General features: G+C 41.2%; 1 protein-coding gene across 37 annotated transcripts in view; it reads left to right on the top strand.

The window, feature by feature from the left end:
- EPB41L3 (erythrocyte membrane protein band 4.1 like 3) overlaps positions 1–21,687 on the top strand; it is a 163,166-nt gene that overhangs the window by 84,681 nt on the left and 56,798 nt on the right. For 35 of the 37 annotated variants that reach the window (XM_077352701.1, XM_077352703.1, XM_077352730.1 and 32 more), the window contains 3 exons: positions 2,389–2,588; positions 12,137–12,334; positions 19,230–19,334. In XM_077352701.1, the coding sequence (XP_077208816.1) occupies positions 2,400–2,588; positions 12,137–12,334; positions 19,230–19,334 (492 nt within the window). In that variant the 5' untranslated portion in view covers positions 2,389–2,399. The remainder of the gene's footprint in view (positions 1–2,388; positions 2,589–12,136; positions 12,335–19,229; positions 19,335–21,687) is intronic. The other 2 variants (XM_077352716.1, XM_077352717.1) reach the window with 1 other exon arrangement.

The raw sequence follows: 21,687 nt of genomic DNA, 5'->3' as shown, positions 1-21,687 counted from the left end.
GGCAAGGCAGGCTGCTGGTGGCCGTATGCGGGCCGCTGGCGACAGGAGGAGGCGCTGGTCCTGCTGGAGATGCGTCCAGCTCAGCGGCAAGTGGGGAAATGGCGGATGTGGGCGGCCAGTCCAGGTCGGGCCAAGTGGCCAATAGGGAGGCGCGCTATGCGCGCCTCCCAATTGGCCACTTGGCCCTTGAGTGGCACTCGGAGGGGCCCCACTGCTTCCTGCACCCACATCGGAAAGCATTTGGCCTGGTGCACCTCATCTGCCCCTGATTTGTGCTCTTGCACGGGAGCTGGGGCAGAGAAGTTCCCAGTGCATAAACGGTCCCAGTGACACTTATGATTTTGGATGGTGAAGACCTGGTGATTCTAGATCTCTTCCAGGTGCTCATAGCCCCCACCACCAGCAGCACCAGGTTTTTGTGTGTGTATATTCATATAGATTGTGTGAATTGACTATTTCTTATGGAACAAGTACTCATTTGTTTATTCACGGTATAAAAGTTGAATGTGTTGTTTTAAAAGCATCTTCTGTGAGTTTGGTTGTGTGTGTTGGCACAGATGATGTCAATATCAGTGGAATAACTATAATTAGTGGTCCGGTGGATTAGACATTAGAGGAGTAAGGGCTGAGGAAAGAAGATCATCAATCATGCAGAGAAAGAAGGATGTGCTATCTTGATTCTACACTTCCTCTACCTCCCGGTCAGCTGCTGTTAGTTCAATTTCCCATCAATATTGTTGCAGTAACATACATGCCAGGATCTGATGACCTTTCAGAGAACAGCATTTTATTTATATGTTAGTTTAATATATCAGACTTCCTCAAAGGAGGGAGTGGGGTTGGCAACACAAGCTGCACTGTGAGAGAGGCTTGGCAGAGAGAAATTTGTGCAAAACTACCCAGTGAGCTTCCTGACAGCTGACTGAAGGGTTTATATTCTGGTTGCAAAGTAACTGTCTAGTAAAAAATGAAGAAATTATCTCAGTGCTCTCTGAACAGCTGATGGTAGAAGGTGTATCTCCATCAATAAGACAATTGGTTTTCTAGAGAGGATAATTGCATGGTTATTGTGCTTTCTCAGTCAACTGAATTTTAGCTTGGTGATGAAAAAAATTAAAGTGTGACAGTTATATTTCATTTCAGCCCAATACAAATCAACACATGTAATGATTAAAATTCAGATTGTAACAGTGTTGCATTTCTCTGTCTGTCTGTCATGGATGCTTCCCTGGTTGATTTTCTAGGTGTAGCAGATTACATGCCTTGCCGTAGGCTGATCATTCTTGAGACCCCAGTTTCTTTGGATCCCAGGGAACTGTCGACATGCAAAGATTTTTGCATTGAGCTACCAAGAAGGAAAAGAACGGCTTCAATCTATTCTGCTTTAGGCTTTTACCAACTGTGAGGTTCCACCGACTGCCCCAATAAGGAATCCTGATGCAAATCTTGACTAGATGCATGGCATAATTAACCATTTGTGACAATACTATTGAACACAAAGAATGGCTGATCATCCAGCCGATGTTTGGGAATCCTCTGAAATCCTAAACTAGTGTTGATGATGAAGAAGAAGAGTTGGTTTTTACTCCTAGCTTTTCACTACCTGAAGGAGTCTCAAAGAAGCTTACAGTCGCCTTCCCTTCCTCTCCCCAGAACAAACACCCTGTGAGGTAGGTGGGGCTGTGAGAGCTTTGACAGGACTGCTCAATCAGAGCAGTACTATTAGGACTGCGACTAGCCTAAGGTCTTCCAGCTGGGCTGCATGTGGAAAAGTGGAGAATCAAACCTGACTTGCAAGATTAGAGGCCACTGCTCTTAACCATTGCACCAAGCTGGCTTTCAACACCAAGTTGGCCCTAAGGATTAGGGCCTAAGCAGGTCAAGTCTGGCTACAGAGCTCATTGTCCAGAGTAAGGAAGATTAGAGAATGCAGAATGGATGTTACCTGTAATGACAAGAAAAGGGACAAATGAGACCCACCTGAGGTCCTCTCCATGTATATGTAGAGGAGGCTAGGCATTATTATCTCTACTGATGAACAACTCATAAGTTTAGTCAGCTGCACTTTGTCATAGTTGTGTTATTTTCTGGTTTTAAAGAAATCCAGTTTGTTCATACTTCTGTTAATGTATTTTAATGATAATGAGCACCAGAGATTTGTATTTAGTGGTGTACAATTTTTGTTGTGTATGATCCGAAAGATCATTCCTCCTACCTGTTTTCTTTATCAAATGTCTGATTTTTATTTCTAGGGTGTGCTTTGTTTTGCAGCAATTGCTTTAATATAGTGGGGAGATGGATGGAAACATCTGCAGTTTTATCCTGAATGAACATTCAAATTAGGCTGGTTATCGCAACATTTAGTAAACATCTCTGTTTTTATCACAGAATAACTGACCATGACTACAGAACCTGGATCAGACTCTGAATCCAAGGATCAGGATCAAGAGCCGAAAGAAGCTTCTGGCCAGCAAGGAACAGCAGGGACTGGGACTCAAGCGCACCATCAGCTCAGTGAAGAACAACAGAATGAACTAGAACAGTTTTCTGCTGTTGCAGCCCACAGCACTCCAGTGAAAAAGGAACAGGCAAGTTATCCAAGGGAAAGTTGTTGATTATAAACATTGTAATATGTGACAGCAAGCCAAAATAAGATTTTATTCAGACATAAATATCCATTTTATTAAACAGATATGATGTCTTTTAAGAAATATTGACCTTTGTGGATCTGAATTTTTGACAGGTTAGAAGCTCCTTTTTTCATTTTACTGTAATCTCATATTTTTATCATTTGTGTCAGGTTGCTCTTCCTGCAGTGCTTAATTTAGAGTTCACTGCTACTGTTAGAGGGGGGGAAACCTACCACTATATCATCTCGATGCCAGATCACACCAATTTGTGGAAAAGCAAAAGAACACTGGAGACACATTTCTGCTTTGACATCTGCTGAAATCTAATTTCAGTCATGGTAGTGTGATGGTGGTGTGATGTTTGAAACCAACAAAATCTCAAGTTTATTAAGCCCTGACAGTTCTTAATTGTTGGCCCTCTCTTGCCCAATATACTTGTTGATGCAGATCTCCTTCTCTTGCACAGAAGTAAAAATCGATTCCATTACATACTTGGTCATCCTGAACGTATCCAAGTATTGACACCACCCACCAGTCTTGGGGTTTGTGCTTCCCCCACCATTTTTTGACATCTCATAGGCCACAAGTATCCCTCTCACTCTCTTGGACTGTAGGTACCCATGTCAGCATACTTGGCCCTGTTCTCCCCCCAGCATGTATCTTAAGTTTCCCCAACATATGTTGTGCATGCAGGATTAAGTAATCCCATACTTATGGTAGAGGGACATCTGCCCCCATTGCAGGTTCTACAGTTGGTTCACTGTAGCAAACCATTTTTTTCTATGATAATGCATTAGGTGCGATAATTCACACACAGATGGATTCAGGTGGGTAGCCATGTTGGTCCGAAGCAACTGAACTAAATTTGAGTGTAGTGGCAGCTTTAAGACTGACAAGATATAAGATTTGTGTACGCATACAATTCTTCAGATACATTGAAATGGAAGTTAACCATAGATATAGGTGAGCAGCAGATTAGCATACAACATAATGAAGATGTTTAATAGGTTCAAGGACCAAACAGAAATAACAGGCTTAGTTTATATGGTCACCATTTTGTTTGGATTTAATTAGGGGGGGCTGTTTCCTCACTGGGAACTTCGCTGCCTTGGCACCCATGTGGGAGCACAAATCTGGGGCGGATGAAGTGCACCGGGCCAAATGCTCCCCTGTGCGGGAGCAGGAAGAGGCGTGGCAACCTGCCTTGGCTCAAACTCCAGCCTGCAGCCTGGCATGGAGCCTATGTACCCTTCTTAATTGTGGAATGCTGAGAGTAATTAACTGAGACCATGTTGTTATGTTCTATCTCCTCGCAAGCATGGAAATAACTAACAGTATCCTTTTCTTTAATGTGGGTGATAGGTTGTGCATTATATATCTTCTGTGTCACCAGATCAGAGAAATACATTCCAATACATCATTTCAAATTGCTATTCCGTGCATTACATTTCAATCACTATTCCAATATATTCTAAATAAGAAATACAGTAAAATAAAAAAAAGATTTATGGCCCTTCTTGGTGAGAATTCAGATGTAAAAATATTTTAGCGTATGTAATGAGATAAGAAACCAGTATCTCTGTTAAGTCCTGCGTGTGTTTTCTAGTTGTTGTTTTGAGATGTTATAATAACTTGCAATTCAGCAGTTTCCCTTTTCAATCTGTTCCTGAAGTTCCTATTCAATAAAGCAACTCCTTTGAGTCAATGTCTTGAAAGGTTGAAGTGTTCTACAAGTTTCTCAGTCTTGTGATTCTCAGTGGCAGATTTGTGTCTATTTATCCTTTGGCATAGAGTTTGACCTGTTTGCCCTATGTAGTTAATGGCATATACACTATTAGAAGATGAGCAAATGAATGAGCATGAGATGGCATAGTTGATGTTGCTGTTAGTTCCAGTGATCCCATTGCCTGGGTGTATCACTGAAATGTTAGACTCCTTAGAAAGTTGCATCACATGGGCCTGCTGCATTGGTAGACAAATACAACCATCAGTTTTCTTTTCAATGCTGGCCCATCTCTTAAGTAATGTGTTTCTATAGTAAAGGGATTTCTTCTGAAATTAAATCCTGAAGTAGTTCAAAAAAGAAAAGAAAAGAAAGTAGTCTTGGGCCTGGATGCTGTGATTTCTTTCTGCTAATGAATAGATACATAAAAATTTGAAGCCATGGCGAGGGGGGACTCCCCCCATTCCCCCCCCAATGTAATTTTGGGGAAATGGACATATACTTGAAATATATGCACATAATTGAATATGTGCAATACTTAGTCCCATCAAACATGAACTTAACTACTTCAAACAAAATAGATTGCATCATTTATAACATGCTTTGCATATAAAATTAGAATATAATACAGTATATACTCGAGTATAAGCCAAGTTTTTCAGCACATTTTTTCACATTGAAAAAGCTCCCCTTGGCATATACTCGGGTATATATGGTAATTGAAATAAATTCTTTTAAACAGCCTGTTCAGGCTGTGGAATGCCAGCTAATCGTTGCAATGCATTTTGCAAATGTATTGCAAGCTGAGCTTGCACTGGCAGCTTGTAGGACATCAAAGGTTTGACTGAGGGACTCTGATCTTTTTTTCCTCTTGCCTTCACTTTTCTTCCTCTTCCTAATCACTTCTTCCAAACTATTATTTTGGTTTCTTTGGGTGGGGTGGGTTTTGGGGGTGCTTTGGGATTTACTGTTGCCTTCTCCTAATGTTTCCTTCTTCTTTTATCTGAGGGGCAGCATTGTTTGGCTTTTCATCTTGGGGTTGTGTTCCTTTTAAAAGTTGATTTTTACAGTTCTTTATTTCAGTGTTTTGTTCTGGTGGGGGCACTATAGTTAGAGTTGTCCATTCTCCCAGTTTGGTAGCTGTTGTACTTGTTGTAGTAGGTTGCCAACTTTGGGTACTGTTGTTCTGCTCTGGTTTGCTGGCCTGTTTGGTTCTCCTGCCAGAGCTGTTCTCACAGAGCAGTTCTGTCAGAGCTCTCTCAGGGTGTCTGGCATTAAGAGAGGAAGGGAAGGCGATTGTAAGCTGCTTTGAGACTCCTTCCATTAGTGCAAAGCAGGGTACAAAAAACAGCAGCTGTTCATCCTCTTGACTTTTCCGTATTTGTTGGGGGGGGAGGCTGGATGGGAGAGCCTGTGATGGTGGAGCATGGATTAAGCACTTAGGCCACCCTGAGCTCATCCACTGGAGGTCAGTAGGGTAGGTTCACGTGATACTCCTGCTGAGGAGGAGAAAGGTGCCCATGTGACGTTCCTCCTTTGCTTTCTGATGCTATGGATGGCAGTGAAGACAGCTCTTTGTATGAGAACGACAGCAGTGATGGTGATGACTGCAAACTCAGTCTATGCTGATAACCTCACACCAGCTACATGTCTGTTTGGACATACAGATGATGAGGAGGAATCCAGTCTTGAAGGATTTTAACTCTTGTGTTTTAGCTTGGTTGCTGATTGAGCTTTTTGCACTTTTAAAGTTAATGTTTATACCATGTTGTTCTTGTTGACCCTCTTTTGCACTTACAGAGCTAGTTTACTGTTTTTCTTTGAAATAAATATTCAAAAACATTAATGTAAATTTTCCAGTAGCGGCTGCATTTCCCACCCTTGGCGTATACTCGAGTATATACGGTACATATTTATAGAATTTAAAATTGTAAATATATTCCATACTAGGGAGAAAACTGGGTATCTTTCTAGGTGCAGAAATGTGTCTTGGCTTTATTTATTTACCATATTTGCCGGTGTATAAGATGACTGGGCGTATAAGACGACTCCCAACATTTCCACTCAAAATACAGTACTATGGGCCACTATGGGCAGCTATGTCTATCCCAACTGAAGTGCACCCGGCGTATAGGATGACCCCCTCCCCCACTTGGAGGCATGTTTTTCAGGGGGCAAAAGTAGTCTTATACGCCAGCAAATACTGTATTATATTATTGGCTGCCCTTCCCTAGAATGTACTCAGAGTGGCTAGCATCGATAAAATACATATACTGAAATGTATAAAAACATTCAACAATAGTTTAAAAAATTCTTAACCTAAAAGTCGTCTTGAGTGCCCTGAATTTGACTTCTTAGGTCAGAGTAATTCTGTCACTGATCTTATATTCAGAATTCAGGATAGGTGGGAGGTAGAGAGAGGGACATCTAGCTATGTTTTTTTTTATTATCTTAATTGCATCTGGCAAAGTGGGTTCTGTCTACATCATGCCTACCTTGTCTTAGTATTAGAAGGGAGGCTTGTTGACAATTATTAATTTATTTAGGATGTTTAAATGTTCATGCCCCACCCAGTTTTTGGTCCCCAAAACAGCAAATAGTCAGCACCATGCAAATAGCTTTTCAAAATACATATCATTAAACCAATTAAGAATAAAAATTAAAACAAACAAACAGGAAGGAGAATCAGTGTGAGAACACCAAATAAAGCAGGTGAGCCTTCACCCACTGGCAGAAAAAAAAACAGGAAGGGTTTGGACGCTTTTGGAGAGCATAGAAATTTTGGAGATGAAAAATCTGGAAACTGTCAAGAGATTTTTATGTACATAAAATTATCAACGGCATGTGAATTTTGTAAAGGATACTAGAATACATTTTAATAATGTGTAATCAGTTTGAGAGAATCGGTAATCCACTTTATGTACCTGAATGCATAAAAATGATCAAGGTGATTCCTAAGTCTTTGCTGTGATTACTGCAGCAGACTAGCCCTGGAACTGAGACTACTGTGGCCAGCTCTTTAAAAGAGGGGGTGGAATAAGGATAAAAAAGAAAATACGTTGAAATTTATTTCACAGAAAAAGACAATAATAAATGTGTGGGCAGGTGGGATAGACTTGCTTTTTCTATTATGGAATCCCTTGTCCTTTGACATAGATGAAAGCTGTTGCAATGATGATTCTGCTACAGGACTGGTGAAATCACATTCTGCATCAAAATTCAAGAAACAAACAGTAGCATTGCCATAAATACTTTAAAAAACATGTGTACAATAAATATTTTAGATCATTATTGCCTTTTCTTTACTCATTAGTTTGACTTCTCTTCCTGTAAATACTCAAGCATCAACCAGCTTATATGATCTAGATCAGGGGTAGTCAAAATGTGGCCCTCCAGATGTCTATGGACTACAATTCCCATGAGCCCCTGCCAGCATTCGCTGTCAGGAGCTCATGGGAATTGTAGTCCATGGACATCTGGAGGGCTGCAGTTTGACTACCCCTGATCTAAAGGAATGTCTTTGCGTCCCCCCCCCAAACTGTAACCTTTCCTCCCTGATGGATGTTAATTGCTGGGTCAGTGGCCAGATTCTCAGCTCTGCTGGATGAATATGTCACAAAGGAACTTTTGAGTAAAAATTAGGTCTGAAAGAGAATGCATTTATGCATGCAAAATGTGAAATACTGAATACAGGTTGTGTCTCAGTGGTCACTTTTGTCCTAGATTAGATAACTGTATGAAAAGGATGTCAGGTTTCTTTAGGAAGATGAGGCTTAATTCCCTCTGAAACTAACTTGCTGCATGAACATGTCTTGACAGTTTTGAGTCCTCCTCTAATCGTCCCTGTCATGTATTTGTGCACAGCACAAATTCATATGAGGTATTCCCGTGACTGTCTAACCTCGAGTATTTCCCCCAGCAATGGTTTGTTCTCCCTAGAACTTCTAGAAATTAGTACCTGTATACCTTCAGAAGAAAATACACAAAACTTGTTTTGTATGTGTATAAATCATTAATGGGTGAATTGGGGGGGAGGCTGTTTAACTTTAACACTTCCATCTGTTTTTTAGCTGAAAATTCTCTCATGGCTGATTTTCTTCCCATAGGGAAAATATATGTATAGGACCCATTATGCATACACTGGATAATGCACTTCCAATGTGCTTTTGCAGCTGGATTTTTCTGTGCGGAATAGGAAAATCTACTTCTAAAGTGCATTATCCAACATGTGCATAGGACAAAAAAGTCTCAGAGAACCCTGGCCCATGTATACAGTACTATATTAGAGAAGCACAAGAAAGCAAATGTTGTTCCAGCACTGTGGTGTAGAAGTTAGGATGTCGTGCTTTGATTGCTGCTTTGCCAGGAAAGCATTTCCTAGCCAATGGATCAGGGCACTCAGCAGGGTGGAAGAACCTTCTGGGTTGTGAAACCCTATACATCTGCCTTTTTTGGTGCACAAAGAACAAGTTTACCTTGCCTTTTTGGTGGCATATGGAGAAAAGCAACAGAACACTGAAAAGTAATGGAAAGGATTTATCCATGGCTCTGATCCCTGTCTTTTTTGTCACGGTAGTACATCTCCTTAGTTGTTTTTCTGTTCCAAGCCCTTTTGGTCTTCTGGCCATAGTTCTTGTCTCTGGTGAGGATAAAACTCTAATTTTTACAAACTTGGAGTAGTTTATAGTAATTTTGAAACTCTCTGTCCCATTAAGCAATTAGTTTTCTGTGTGAACACGGCACTCCTGGTGTTAGTGTTTTATCTTTTTGGAAGAGATGCAGAGGAATTTCAGGGTTATGCATCAGAATCAGGCAGTCAAAAGAGACAGCTTTGTAGTCTAGGGACCTAAATGAGTGTTTTTGTTTTGGTGCACATTTACTTGGAGCTGTCCAAAATGTGGTTCAAACAGTTCTGAATAAAATTGCTTATGCAATACTTCATTAAGCTGTCTCCTAAGCATAATGTGGTTCAATACAGAGCTGAGCTTTGTCACATGAAAAGCTCCAGCAGGGCATGTTGAGTTTGGCCAGGCAATCAGGCATTGCCCAGGTTATAACAGAAAGAGACAGAAGTAGACCAGCCACTTACCTAGAGATGGATGGATATTGTATGTGGCCAAAGGCCTGTACAAAACATAATTAAAACAATAAAATACAACTTACCTGGTCCGAAAAGGAGTCTTTGATGTGGGTGAGCAACCCCAAGAGCTGGTAGAATGCATGGTAGAAATGTAGGTGGGAGCCATTCGTCGCTTTTTCAGACTCAAAGCATTATTGCTACTTTTTGTTGCTTTGTTTCTTTGGAAGACTTTCTTCTAAAGCCTGACATAGGAGGATCCTGGTGTGGAAATCTGTTAGTCATCCCTCTCTTCAATTCCATTTGCCTACTCAAATTTAATTTAAGAGATACCAATACAGTATCTCATACCTTTTACCACTACCAAAGAAAAGGAGTTGAGAGGAATGGACAAGATAGATGTGTGTGTGTGTGTGTGTGTGTGTGAGAGAGAGAGAGAGAGAGAGAGAGAGATATGGGGGTAAACAGCCCTTTGTGTATCACCAGTCCTCACCTCGGACTTTTCACCTGTGACGATTTTTACATAATAAAATAGAACTTATGGAAAAGAACATGTAACATGTAGTTCAGTGTATGGTAATGTGATACACCATTCCCTAGATGAATTTCATCTTTTCAATTGATACTAAAAAGGGGGGAAACAGTTATAACAAGAGATAATTGCCTATAAGCAGTAGAGTATGCATATTGTGTGACAAACAACTCTGGATCTTAAAGCAGATGAAAGCTTTTGGTCAGATTTCATTGATTCATCCTCCATCTTTGGTACTGCACCTGTGCAGATCAGCTGTAGATAATATTTATTCTCTTTTCATACCACCTGATGTATACACTGAAGAGGAAGGGACTGTGGCATCCCTTTATAGTTCAGGGAGCATTTCAAAACCACATCCAGATGAAAGGGTTGGGGACCAGACCCCTATGTCACAAAATGAAGATTTGAGGCTTTATAGTGAGTAAATGTTCAGGCTGGTTAAAGCACTAGACATTGATGTCTCCATGTCTGATAATAAATCAAAAGATAAGATTTTGAGCCACCTTTATCTTGATTTGCCTGGTATTGTGGTGTTTCCTGTGTCAGAAGGCCTTGCTGACCTGATGGTACTGATGTGGCAAAACCTAGTATATACCCCTGCTATTTCCCAAGTACAAGTAGACGAGTTGAAAACATATATAAGATCAAGCAGGACTCATGTGAATTTTTTAAAAGTCATCTACTTCACTGGTTACTGAGGACATGCATATGCATCACAAGCCTGATCAACTGTTGTCCCCATCTGATAGAGTTGACTCTTGGGATTTGTTAGACAGGAAACAATATTCTTTTGGGGCCATGATTTTCAGGATTGTAAATTACCAAACCATCATCGGAGGCTAACAGCTTTTCCTCAGGAGAACCTGACACGATACCTGAACACTCTTCCTGAGGAGCTAAGATCCTTGGCTAAGTTAATCCAGTCCAAGGTGGTTAAACGTACCAAACAGGAGATAATTGCAGGTAATTGTTCACTCCAAGAAAAGCAAACCTTTCTAGAGCAAAGCAAGTTGCTACATGTAAGGCATAGTTAGAACTAACATACAGAGTATCAGCAGACACATATAGGGTTCGGGGATGGTGCCCCCCTTTCCGGGATCATTAAACAAATACGCTGGCAAGGAAGTCACAAAATCTAGATAACAACTATGGGTGAGAAGATGACAGGAAGAAGGGAGACTAAACGGATGTGGGAGGGGGGAGGGAGGTGAGGAAAGTTAGGGCATCTGGCATGCTTGGGAAACCACAAAGGGAATTTGTCCTTGGGTGTTAGCTAGGCCTAGGCATGGCAAGGTAATAAATCTGAACAGGACTACATGCTACTAAATCATGGCAGAAATACATGTGGGATTCTGACAGCAGGCAGAGTTGCAGCCAGAGCAAAATCCATGGCCTCAGCTGTTGTCCTAAGATTACATTCCTGTCTGCATACGATTGATTGCTCTCCCCTTAGAGATGTGCTGTGAGGTCAAGAAATTCCCATCCTAGGGATCCATCCATCCATCCTTTTCTCTCCCCCACTGCCTGGGTGAGGTGGAGTTTATGGAAGATGACAACACTTTGAGGTTGTGGTCTAGGCTGCCTCTGCTACATTTTGTGTTCTTTACCATAGTACAGCTCAAGACACAAATAAGGTTAATTTTCTGAACTTTATCTAAGGCATTACTATATTTTTATTACTAATAAGATTCTGCTTGTAGACTAGCTTGAAAATAGCTGATTTATGGCAGTAACCATTATTTTAAAAGCTGCTATCCTAATGTAACTGCTGTATGGGGAAAATGCATTGTTAGTGGAGTGGGGGAAACAGCCGCCCATCAGAGTCCTGAAAAGAATCATGAATTCTAAAGCATTAGACAGCATGTTGGATCTCTCAAAATCAGATTCCTGAATGAATGAATAAATAAATACTTTACTGTGGAGATTTTTCTAAATTCGTTTTCTATAGAAGTCAGTGTACAACTGAGCAGCTATTAGTGTTTTACTGGCTAAAAAGGCTTTGCAAAACATTGAATGAAGTTTATCTGTGTTTCAGTGCAGTTCTATAACAGTCTAAAGTTCATTTGTAAAAGGGGAATCTGAATATGCTTTGTAATTTTGAAAGCTTACTGTGATCAGCCACATCCTTTAAAATCTGAAATTGGAACTCTTATCTCCCTTTCTCTTTTCAGTCCACCGACAAAGAACGTGAATTTGCTGCCGCAGCAGCAAAACAGCTGGAATATCAGCAGTTTGAAGACGACAAGCTGTCTCAGAAATCATCCTCAAGTAAACTTTCTAGATCTCCTCTGAAAATAGTAAAAAAGCCAAAAAGTATGCAGTGCAAAGTGACCCTCTTGGATGGCTCAGAATATGGCTGTGAAGTGGAGGTAAAAACTGGTGGTGGGGGACTTCGACTGTGCCTGATATCCACTGTGCAATAAATTAATTGTGTTTGCTTGAAAAGTGGGTGTAATTGAGCTCTTATGTCTTCCTTTTTATTTCAAAAGAAGAGTGTTTCCAAAAGGAAAATAGTACTTAGGAACACCTGTGGTTGGCACTCTGGAACATTTGCAGAAGAAACATAAAAGAAAATGGACTATTTCTGCTTCCAGGCTTCCTTTGATTTTGTCTCTTTGTGATGACTCGCCTAACAATTCAGCCTCTTCTTCAAAATACAGTAGTGGCCCTTGTGGTCATGGAGAATGTTGAGAGCAGAGCAGCAGGAGACACTAGCAACGGAAAACAATAACAGTATAGCTTGAAAACTATCAGGGTTGTCACACTCTGTCGTTGTGTTCTCTGGCTGTGTCAGAGTCCAGTGGAAGAAAACTGTATCAGGGCTTGGTAGTGAGGAGGTTTTTGCTTTGTGCATTTGATAAAGAATAGCCTGTTGAGAGTTTGACAGCTTTATTTTCAAGGTAAGGATCTGGTTGATGATTTTGGAAAAGAAGCAATTTAGTTATCACCCCGGGCAGCAGCATGCAGCAGTGGTGAAAAAGGCAGACTCCATGGTAGAGATTATTAGGAAAGGATTTGGAGGAAAAAAACCTGAAATCTGTGCTGCTGCTGGATTTAGAACATTCTGGGCAATTTTGATTGACCTGTCTATGAAAAGACATTGTAGAGGTGGAAAAGGTCATTCTAAAGAGCTTGAGTGTCTTCTGTATGTAGAGAGATTCTGGCTGCATCCCTATGGACAATTTGCTGGGAATAAGCCCACCCTACCCCCGGAATACAATGTGCCATATTTTTGTGCATATTTGTTTAAGATTGCTTCCTAAAGTTTGTAAGGATTTATGTGATGGATGCTTCTAATATTGTGGATGATGCCTAAACATCTAATAGTGAGAAATTATTAATTTGGGATGATCTAGTGAAATTAATTGGGTGTAGATTCGGGTAAAAGAAAAAGTAGTTCTTAAAAAATGCATACTTAAAGAATTTGGAATGCCATCGTAAGCAGAGTTCCATCCTTCTACACCCACTGACTACAATAGATTTAGAAGGATGATACTATTGGTAGCACATGTTGTGGAGATCTGGATTGTATGTTGGTTAGCTTTAAAAGGAAACTAGAGAAATTTATGGAAGGTCATTCTTTTAATGTCTGTCTAATGAGAACATTGTTAGGGCTGGCCGTGTATGTGTAATCCCAGGGAAAGAATGCTGCATACTTAGTTCCTACTCAGCTTGTGGCATTCTGGGAAGAATTTTGCCAGTCATCATTGCATTATATAGGTAATTGGTTAGATCCATAAGGGCTCTTCTTGTGTTCTTAGTTCCCAGTATCCTTAGCTAATTTATTTTGCACACAATTAATGTAATTAATTAATGTAATTAATTAGTAATTAGCGTGATAAATATTGTACTTGCTGGTTATATTTTACTTATTTCATAATGTTTATCTTGCTCTGGGGTTGCTCATAGAAGATGCATTTCAAAAGAAGTATGCAGCATATATCATAAACCAACAACTGATGTCAAAGTATGTTTTCAAGAATGGGACATTACTATTTTGAATTCTAGACATCAAGCAGCACTACATAGCTACTTTCTTGGTTGGCCATGTGAGAAAAGGGATGAAATAGGATGGATCCAAAAGTTTTCGTCTGTATATGTAGCAGCAGTTACACTGGTGAAATAGCAATTCTGTTGGAAGTTTACTCAACTCATCTTTCACATACTGTTCATAAAGGTCCCTTAACCTTCATGAGTATATTTCATGGAAGCAACATGTATGCTTCCCATTATCTTGATGAGGATAGAAAATCTCCCATCTCTGACTTTTGGTGAGTGCTAGCATTTCATTGGCTAGGTGGGGGTAGGGGGAATTAAAAATCACCCTCACCATGAAGTTATGATGTGATATAATTTCCATGTTTGTTGCCTAATGTCATGTTCTAGGCTCTAGCCAACTTCTAGCCAATGTCTGTCAATCCTTCTGCTATGGGCAACAGCAGGAGATGGGTCAAGAAAGCCCTGTTCCACAGACTTTTCTCTGCTTTCAGTATTTTGGATTCAATCCATAAATTGTATTTCGTCCTACTGCAACCGATTATGCATGGGAGAAGAAGGCTGAGCTGGCACCTGCATGACAGTGCGGGAAATCCCTGCTTATTCATGACGTGGCAGCAGCCGGCATGCTGTCTGAAGCTCTGCCCATGAGGCTGGGAATTCAATCCCAGCAGCCGACTCAAGGTTGACTCAACCTTCCATCCTTCCGAGGTCGGTAAAATATGTATTCAGCTTGCTGGGGGGTAAAACGGTAATGACTGGAGAAGGGAATAGCAAACCACCCTGTATTGAGTGTGCCAAGAAAACGCTAGAGAGCGTCATCCCAAGGGTCAGACATGACTCGGTGCTTTCAACTTTACCTTTTATGCCCCACATTAAGGGAATGTTGGTTTTTCAGTGTTCCCTTTAACACAGGCACCATTGGCAGCTATGCTAGTCCAGCATAGCCCCCTGTCTACGGTATCCCAGCAGGGACACAAATTCCCTGTTTGGATTCACGGTGCCACAGAGCCAAGCACAGCATTTTTTCACCCCCACGATGGTGGGATAGTATTGTGCCACTATCCCACCTTTATGCTGTGAATCCCCCCTGCCCCACCCCCCTGCTGCTGCCACAGTGAGGTGCGGCAGACCCCTTCTCTTGCTTAATCTGAAATGTGTGAACAGAATCACTTTATTAAATCATTAAATTTCCTTATACTTTAATTGTTTTAAGTCTGATCTCTGTAAAACCACAATGCCTATCAACCAGTAACAGGAATGGGCAGCAGAGAAGGTCACCATGAATTGTAAAACTGTGATAGATTGCCCTAGTGCAGCAATTAAGTGGATCTTTCAAATGGCAGTACAAGTTCAGAGTGTTGGCAGAATTTAAATTGGCAACAAGGTGTGAAACATCAAGCTGCTTAAAAGGATAAAGTAGTTCTATTAAGAAGAAAAATAAGTTTTCTGTAGAAAGAGGAGATAAATTCCTGCCTGTCCAACTGTTCTCTGCAGTTTTTCTGTCTGTTGGGTTTATTCTGAAGGAAAGCAGGGAGGAAGAAAAATAGCATTATGCCCTTTCACAGGGGTCGTGGCAGGGCAAGCAGCTTGGCCGGGGGACACCATCCACTCAACCACCTTGTAGGGTAGATCAAGATAGAGCGTTCATCTGTCTGGAGAAGCGGAAAAGAGCAAGATCAGCATGGTTGGACAAGAGGCAGAACTGAACTAAGAAACCCCAGGAAAAAAAATTATATACAATCATGAAGAATGCATCACCCCATTGGTCAGTTTGGGTTTAATTTCTGTGAAAGAACACTTGCATAATTTTATGGTTGGGGGTCACCAACGGCATTAGGAAGGTTGAGAACAACTTTTTTTAGATATTTCATCTCCATAGGAATGCTGACCTCTTTGGATTCTTCCTTCTAGGGATTCTAGGTTTGTTTTGTTTTTGGTTGAGAAGATAGCTACCATCTTCTTCCCTTTTTGCTTATATTCCGAGGTAGTAACTGATGTTTCCTAGTTTCTTTACTTCCACTTCTTTTATCTAGGTGTTGGACTGTTTCATTATAGTCTCCTCCATCTTCATAAGAAACAAATTGTCAATGTAGGTAAGGATGTAAACCCACCTGTCATCCCTGTATCTTGAATATAGGCACTATTCAACCTTGCCTTGCTCTTTGGTCAGTATTGGATGAAGCTTTTCATTTCAGCATCTTGTAGCTTGTTTCAGGCAATATATACTCTCTTGTAATTGTAATTTATATACTAAGGTGTTTGTTTTTGGACTGCTCAAATCCTGATGGTTGTTCTATATAGACAACTTTATTTCTCCATGCAGAAAAACAGTCTTTATTTCCAGATATTTTACATTAATTATTCCTGCTGCTGCTATACCTAGGAGCATCTTTACTGAAGTATGTCTTACTACAGGAAAGACTGGGGGAGCTTGGTCTGTTTAGCCTGGAGAGGAGACAACTGAGAAGGGAATCTGATAACCAAAAAGCTGCCAAATAGAGGATGGAGCAGAGTTGTTCTCTCTTGTCCCGGAGGGAGAGACCAGAACCAGTGGGATGAAATTAATGCAAAAGAAATTCCGTCTAAACATCAGAAATTCCTGACAGAGCGGTTTCTCAGTGGAACAGGTTTCCTCAGTAGGTGGTGTGTTCTCCATCTTTGGAAATTTTTAAACAGAGGCTGGATAGAGAGGATGATTCTGTGAAGGTTCAAGGGAGTGGCAGGTTACAGTGGATGAGCAATAGGCTTGTGAGACAGGCCTGTGAATGTCTGTTTTTCATTCTTGATCAGAGTTTCAATCTCCTCTTCTGCAGCCTTCTTCCACTTTTCTGCTTGGTTGTTGAACAACATCTCTATATCTTCCCAGGTTCTGCCACAGTTTTGGTTAAATAGCAAGGTTCTCTTGGTGGTAAATCCTTATTTGCTTTAGTTGGCCTTCAGACTTCAGCTTCTGCATCCCCTTCTGGTTCCTGGGGTTCTGCAGGCGCTTCATCTGCAAAGATCACAGTGCTACAAGCATAGACAGCTTCAAGAGGGATTTGGATAACAATATGGAGGAGAGGTCCATGAATGGCTATGAGCCACAAGGTATCAGTGGAACACTCTGCCAGGAGCAGTAATGCTCTGCATCCTTGGTTCTTTGAGGGGGTCACGGTTAGACATTATTTATGAATGGATAGTACTTAAAATAGAGGTATATATTAACAAAGTACATGCCATCTGCAGGGTTCCACTGAAACACCATAATCTGCAGCGACTTGTTGTTTATCAGTGCAAACAGCTGTTGGTTTTGCCAACTGAAACATCTTAGGCTTTTGACCTTATCATTTAGAAGTCATAATGTGGCTACCAAAAATGTTCATTTAGTGAATTCAAGATAAACTGTTACAAATGCCTCTTGTGGTGCAGAGTGGTAAGGCAGCAGACTGCAGTTTGAAGCTCTGCCCATGAGGCTGGGAGTTCAATCCCAGCAACCGGCTCAAGGTTGACTCGGTCTTCCATCCTTCCGAGGTCAGTAAAATGAATACCCAGCTTGCTCAGGGGTAAACGGTAATGATTGGGGAAGGCACTGGCAAACCACCCCGCATTGAGTCTGCCATGAAAACGCTGGAGGGCGTCACCCCAAGGGTCAGACATGACCCGGTGCTTGCACAGGGGTTACCTTTACCTTTTCCTTTAAATGCTTCCAGTTTAGAATAGCCTTGCTAGTATTTTTTTTTTCGTTCACTGAATCTCATATGGACATTTAAAAAAAAAATGCAGTAGTCCTTCACAGTGCTGTCTTAAATGTTACTACATATTAAGTCAGCATGTTTAGATGGGTGTCACTGTGTTCAGGGCATTGATTCAAGCACTTTCAGGCCATGTCTCCCTGGAGAGACCCAAATGGCTCACTAAACAAATGTGCCAAATCACAGATCTGTAGGAAAATAATCTAGGACAATAGATAAACAAATCAATTTGGGCTGGTCCACATCCACAGATCCTAGGCAATGAGCCCCGGCCTAAGGGTCAAGAGCCCTGTGGCTCATACCTCTGGCCCTGTCCAAGTCACCTGTAGGAAGAGGAGGAAAATAATCTTGATGGAATTCAGCTGATGCTAGGTTACTGCCAGAATTTACAGGTTCTTCCCACCTCACTCAACAGCATTATTACATTTTTTTATCATACCTATGCTGGTATTCTCACAATATTGTCATTAAAATTATGCCACGTTTATCTATTTTATTCTGCTTTTGTCGTCCTATGATCTTATGGTATGAAAATTTTAACATTAAACTATTAGATCTTATTCCACAGTTTGAATGCTTATTGGCAGCTTATTGTTATGAAATCTTTTTAGCATTGTAGGGTATAAGCAAATATACACTTGTAAGGGAATGGTAGAGGACAGGAAGGCCTGGAGGATCATTGTCCATGGGGTCGCAATGGGTCGGACACGACTTCGCACATAACAACAACACTTGTAATAATATTTCAGTGCTATGCACTTCGTCTTGTAGTGTCTATGTTTGTGTAGGTGTGCACAAAAGCAGTCCTTGACTTGAGATGTCTAAATTATGGTGGAATGTCTGTGGTATCTAGCACAAGCTGTTTTCAGAGCTTGCTTTCAAATAAGTGTGCATAAGATCAGCGTGCTGGTCTTCAACAAATTCTGCTGTCTAGAAGCCAGTGGATCAGATAATTAGCAGTGACTCATCCTAGAACTTGCACACACAATATTGCCTCTGTGGAATTTCCCCAGGAGTCAGTAATTTTTTCTGTTCCTTGTAAAAGGTTTCTGTAAATGCTATTGTTGGGAAGAAGAAATGTCATAAGAAATGTTGATTAGTTATATGTCCATATATATGACATGTCTCCCTTAAAAGTTTGTGAACTTAAGTCAGTATTTTTTGACCTAGTTCAGTAATTGTTTGATCACCTGATTCTTGATTATGTAACTTTGTCATTGTCTTCCACCAGAGGGTGGCAATGTTTTGATTTCATTTGGCGCATCCCCAGAAAGCCCTTATTGGCCCACCTTCCAGGTTCATGTGTTTGTTTATTTCTTTTTATTGTATTGTTAACTTCTAAATGCATATTTTAAAATGGTATTTTAATGTTTAAATGTTTTAATAGTAGATGTTCACCGCCTCAGGACCCTATATGGGTGGGAAGTGGCATGTAAACATTTTCAACAAATAAATAAATAATTTTGCATATGATGCCTATTTTTAGCAATTTCTGTTTTCTGAAATACTTTTTTTTTTTTTTGGTTTCCCATAGAAACGTTCAAAGGGCCAGGTGCTGTTCGACAAAGTGTGTGAGCACCTGAATCTCCTGGAGAAGGACTACTTTGGGCTAACATACAGAGACATGGAAAACCAAAAGGTAAATTTCTGTGGTAGGAAAACCTTCTGGATTCCAATCATAGACACCTAAGCAAATCAGACTGTAATACTGTTTTTAAGAATCATCAGACTTAAAAATTCATCACTGTCCGACCATTGCTCCTTCCTTCCTTCCTTCCTTCCTTCCTTCCTTCCTTCCTTCCTTCCTTCCTTCCTTCCTTCCTTCCTTCCTTCCTTCCTTCCTTCCTTCCTTCCTTTCTTTCTTTCGGGGGGCAAAAGTACGTTTATATAATTTTAAGTTGTTGTGGTACTGTAAATAGGACACCACTTGATTGGCCTGTTCCATGTTACTTAAGGAGCAGTTAATCTGTTGTCTTGTATATTTGTGGTCTTTTGACGGTATTCAGGTACCCCATATAGGTTAAAAAATATATATAAAACAATTGAGATTTGTAATGTTGCATAATATCAATGCACAGAAATTAATTTATTATTGCTGTTCGTTTTCTTTCAAGGCTCACATTACTCTGACAGTGTTTCTCAGATGATGCTGACACATGAAGTTCAGTGACCTATGAATATGCATTAGCCATAGCAGAGGAGCCGAAGAAAGCAAAACGTTTGCAAAAATGAGTTGCTCTTTGGCACCCTGCAGTGAACGTGAGGGATAAAACATGCAACACCTTGTATTGAGAGTGGATAGCATAATCTCAATTCATTGGGGTGGGGTCAGAAAAGAAATAGTGCTTCTGTAATATAGACTCCACTCTGATTAGCAAGTTATGGGATGGACCATTGTAGGTAAATTTTAAGACTGCATCTACCTCCAACATCCTTATTCAGTGCAGTCCATCATAGGCAAAGAGGAAAACGTTTTTTGTTTTTTTAATGAGCATGTTCTTAGGTGTAATTCTTGAATTATAATTTGGATAATGCTATGCAATAAAAAGTAAAGAGCAGCCCATAAAATGAATCAAGGTAAAAGAACATAAAATCAAGCCACTTAGAATGCACTTACAAATTTAGGTAATACAAGCACATTCAAAGTCCAGGGCACAAAACATTTAGTAACCTCATAACAGTCCTCAGGCTAGAAGCAATTTATAAAAACAATTTAACAGATCAAATACTTGGTTAAAATAGTAGGTAAAAGTAGGTAAGTAGTAGGTAAAAAGAAATGTTTGGGAGTGGTGCATAAAAAGTAATAGGGATAGGTGCATAAAAAGGAGTGGTGCATAAAAAGGAACCTTAAGAGGAAGGACCTACCACCTCTGCAGGTCAGGGGCACAGAGAGTTGGGCTTGGGTGAGCAATATCAGCTAGAGCAGTGGTCCTCAACCTTTTTATCACTGGGGGCCGGTCAACGCTTGAAAATTTTACTGAGGCCTGGGGGGTAGTCTTTTGCCGAGGGACATTGCTGCTACCTGAGCTCCTGCTCCACTTGCTTTCCTGACGGTGCCCCTGACTTCCTGCCGCCCGCTGGGAGGCACTGCCAGCAGCAGCTGCACAGTGCCACGCCAAGGGGGAGCCCCAGCCATGGCAGCCACCGGCGAGCACCAAAGGTGAGCCGGCAGCAGAGTGGCAGGGCGGCCCCCGAGGCAGCAGCTGGGGAGTAGGATGAGGAGGAGCTGCAGTCCAATACCGACTGATCTACGGACCGGTTGGGGACCACTGAGCTAGAGGGCTGGATAGCATGGGAGGAGGTGGTCTTTGAACTGTTTTGGTTCCAAAGAAAGTAAGCACATCCTGGATGTGATATAGCCACTTTAGTGCCGGTTGTTTTCAGTGAGAAATGTAGCTGCAAGACTTACCCTGCAGCCTATTGCATTGGTGGGGGCTCTGAGATGAGCAAGGGAGGCAGTTGACTCTTAAGAAGCCCAGCACACTCCTTGATTCATAAGCCCACAGCACTTGGCTACTTCTTTTCCCACCCTCTCTCCGTTATTTTGTCTTAGGGGGGTTATGTTATTTTTTTATGTCATTGTATCATCACAACTGATTTCATTATGTCATTACAAATGGCAATTGTGTGTGTGGGCAGATCCTTTTGAGTAGAGGTGCATCTGCACACCAGGGCTTGGCATTCTTGGGTGCTTCCTTAAGAGGCTGGGTGCATGCTGAACTGCAGCTCCCCTCCTGTGGGGGGGGGGATGTTGCCTCACATTGCAGATGGCTAGGGGTTCTCTAACAGAGAACCTGCAGGGCTCTCACCTCTTCCTTCCATTGCCCAGCAAGCTTTTGGTTAGGGGGTGGTTGACCTACTCCTCACTCAGTTCCCACAGGCTGGCTTGCTAGTGTGGTAGCTTCTTTGCAGTTGACTACCTGCAAGGGGGCAGGATGCACCTTGAGTTCACCAAATTCATATTCATAACAATAAAAGCTGTTGCCTATTGT

The sequence above is a fragment of the Paroedura picta genome, chromosome 9 (genome assembly GCF_049243985.1).
Source record: "Paroedura picta isolate Pp20150507F chromosome 9, Ppicta_v3.0, whole genome shotgun sequence".
In the NCBI taxonomy this organism is placed as follows: Eukaryota; Metazoa; Chordata; class Lepidosauria; order Squamata; family Gekkonidae; genus Paroedura; species Paroedura picta.
This window is presented reverse-complemented; position numbering and strand designations above follow the sequence as displayed.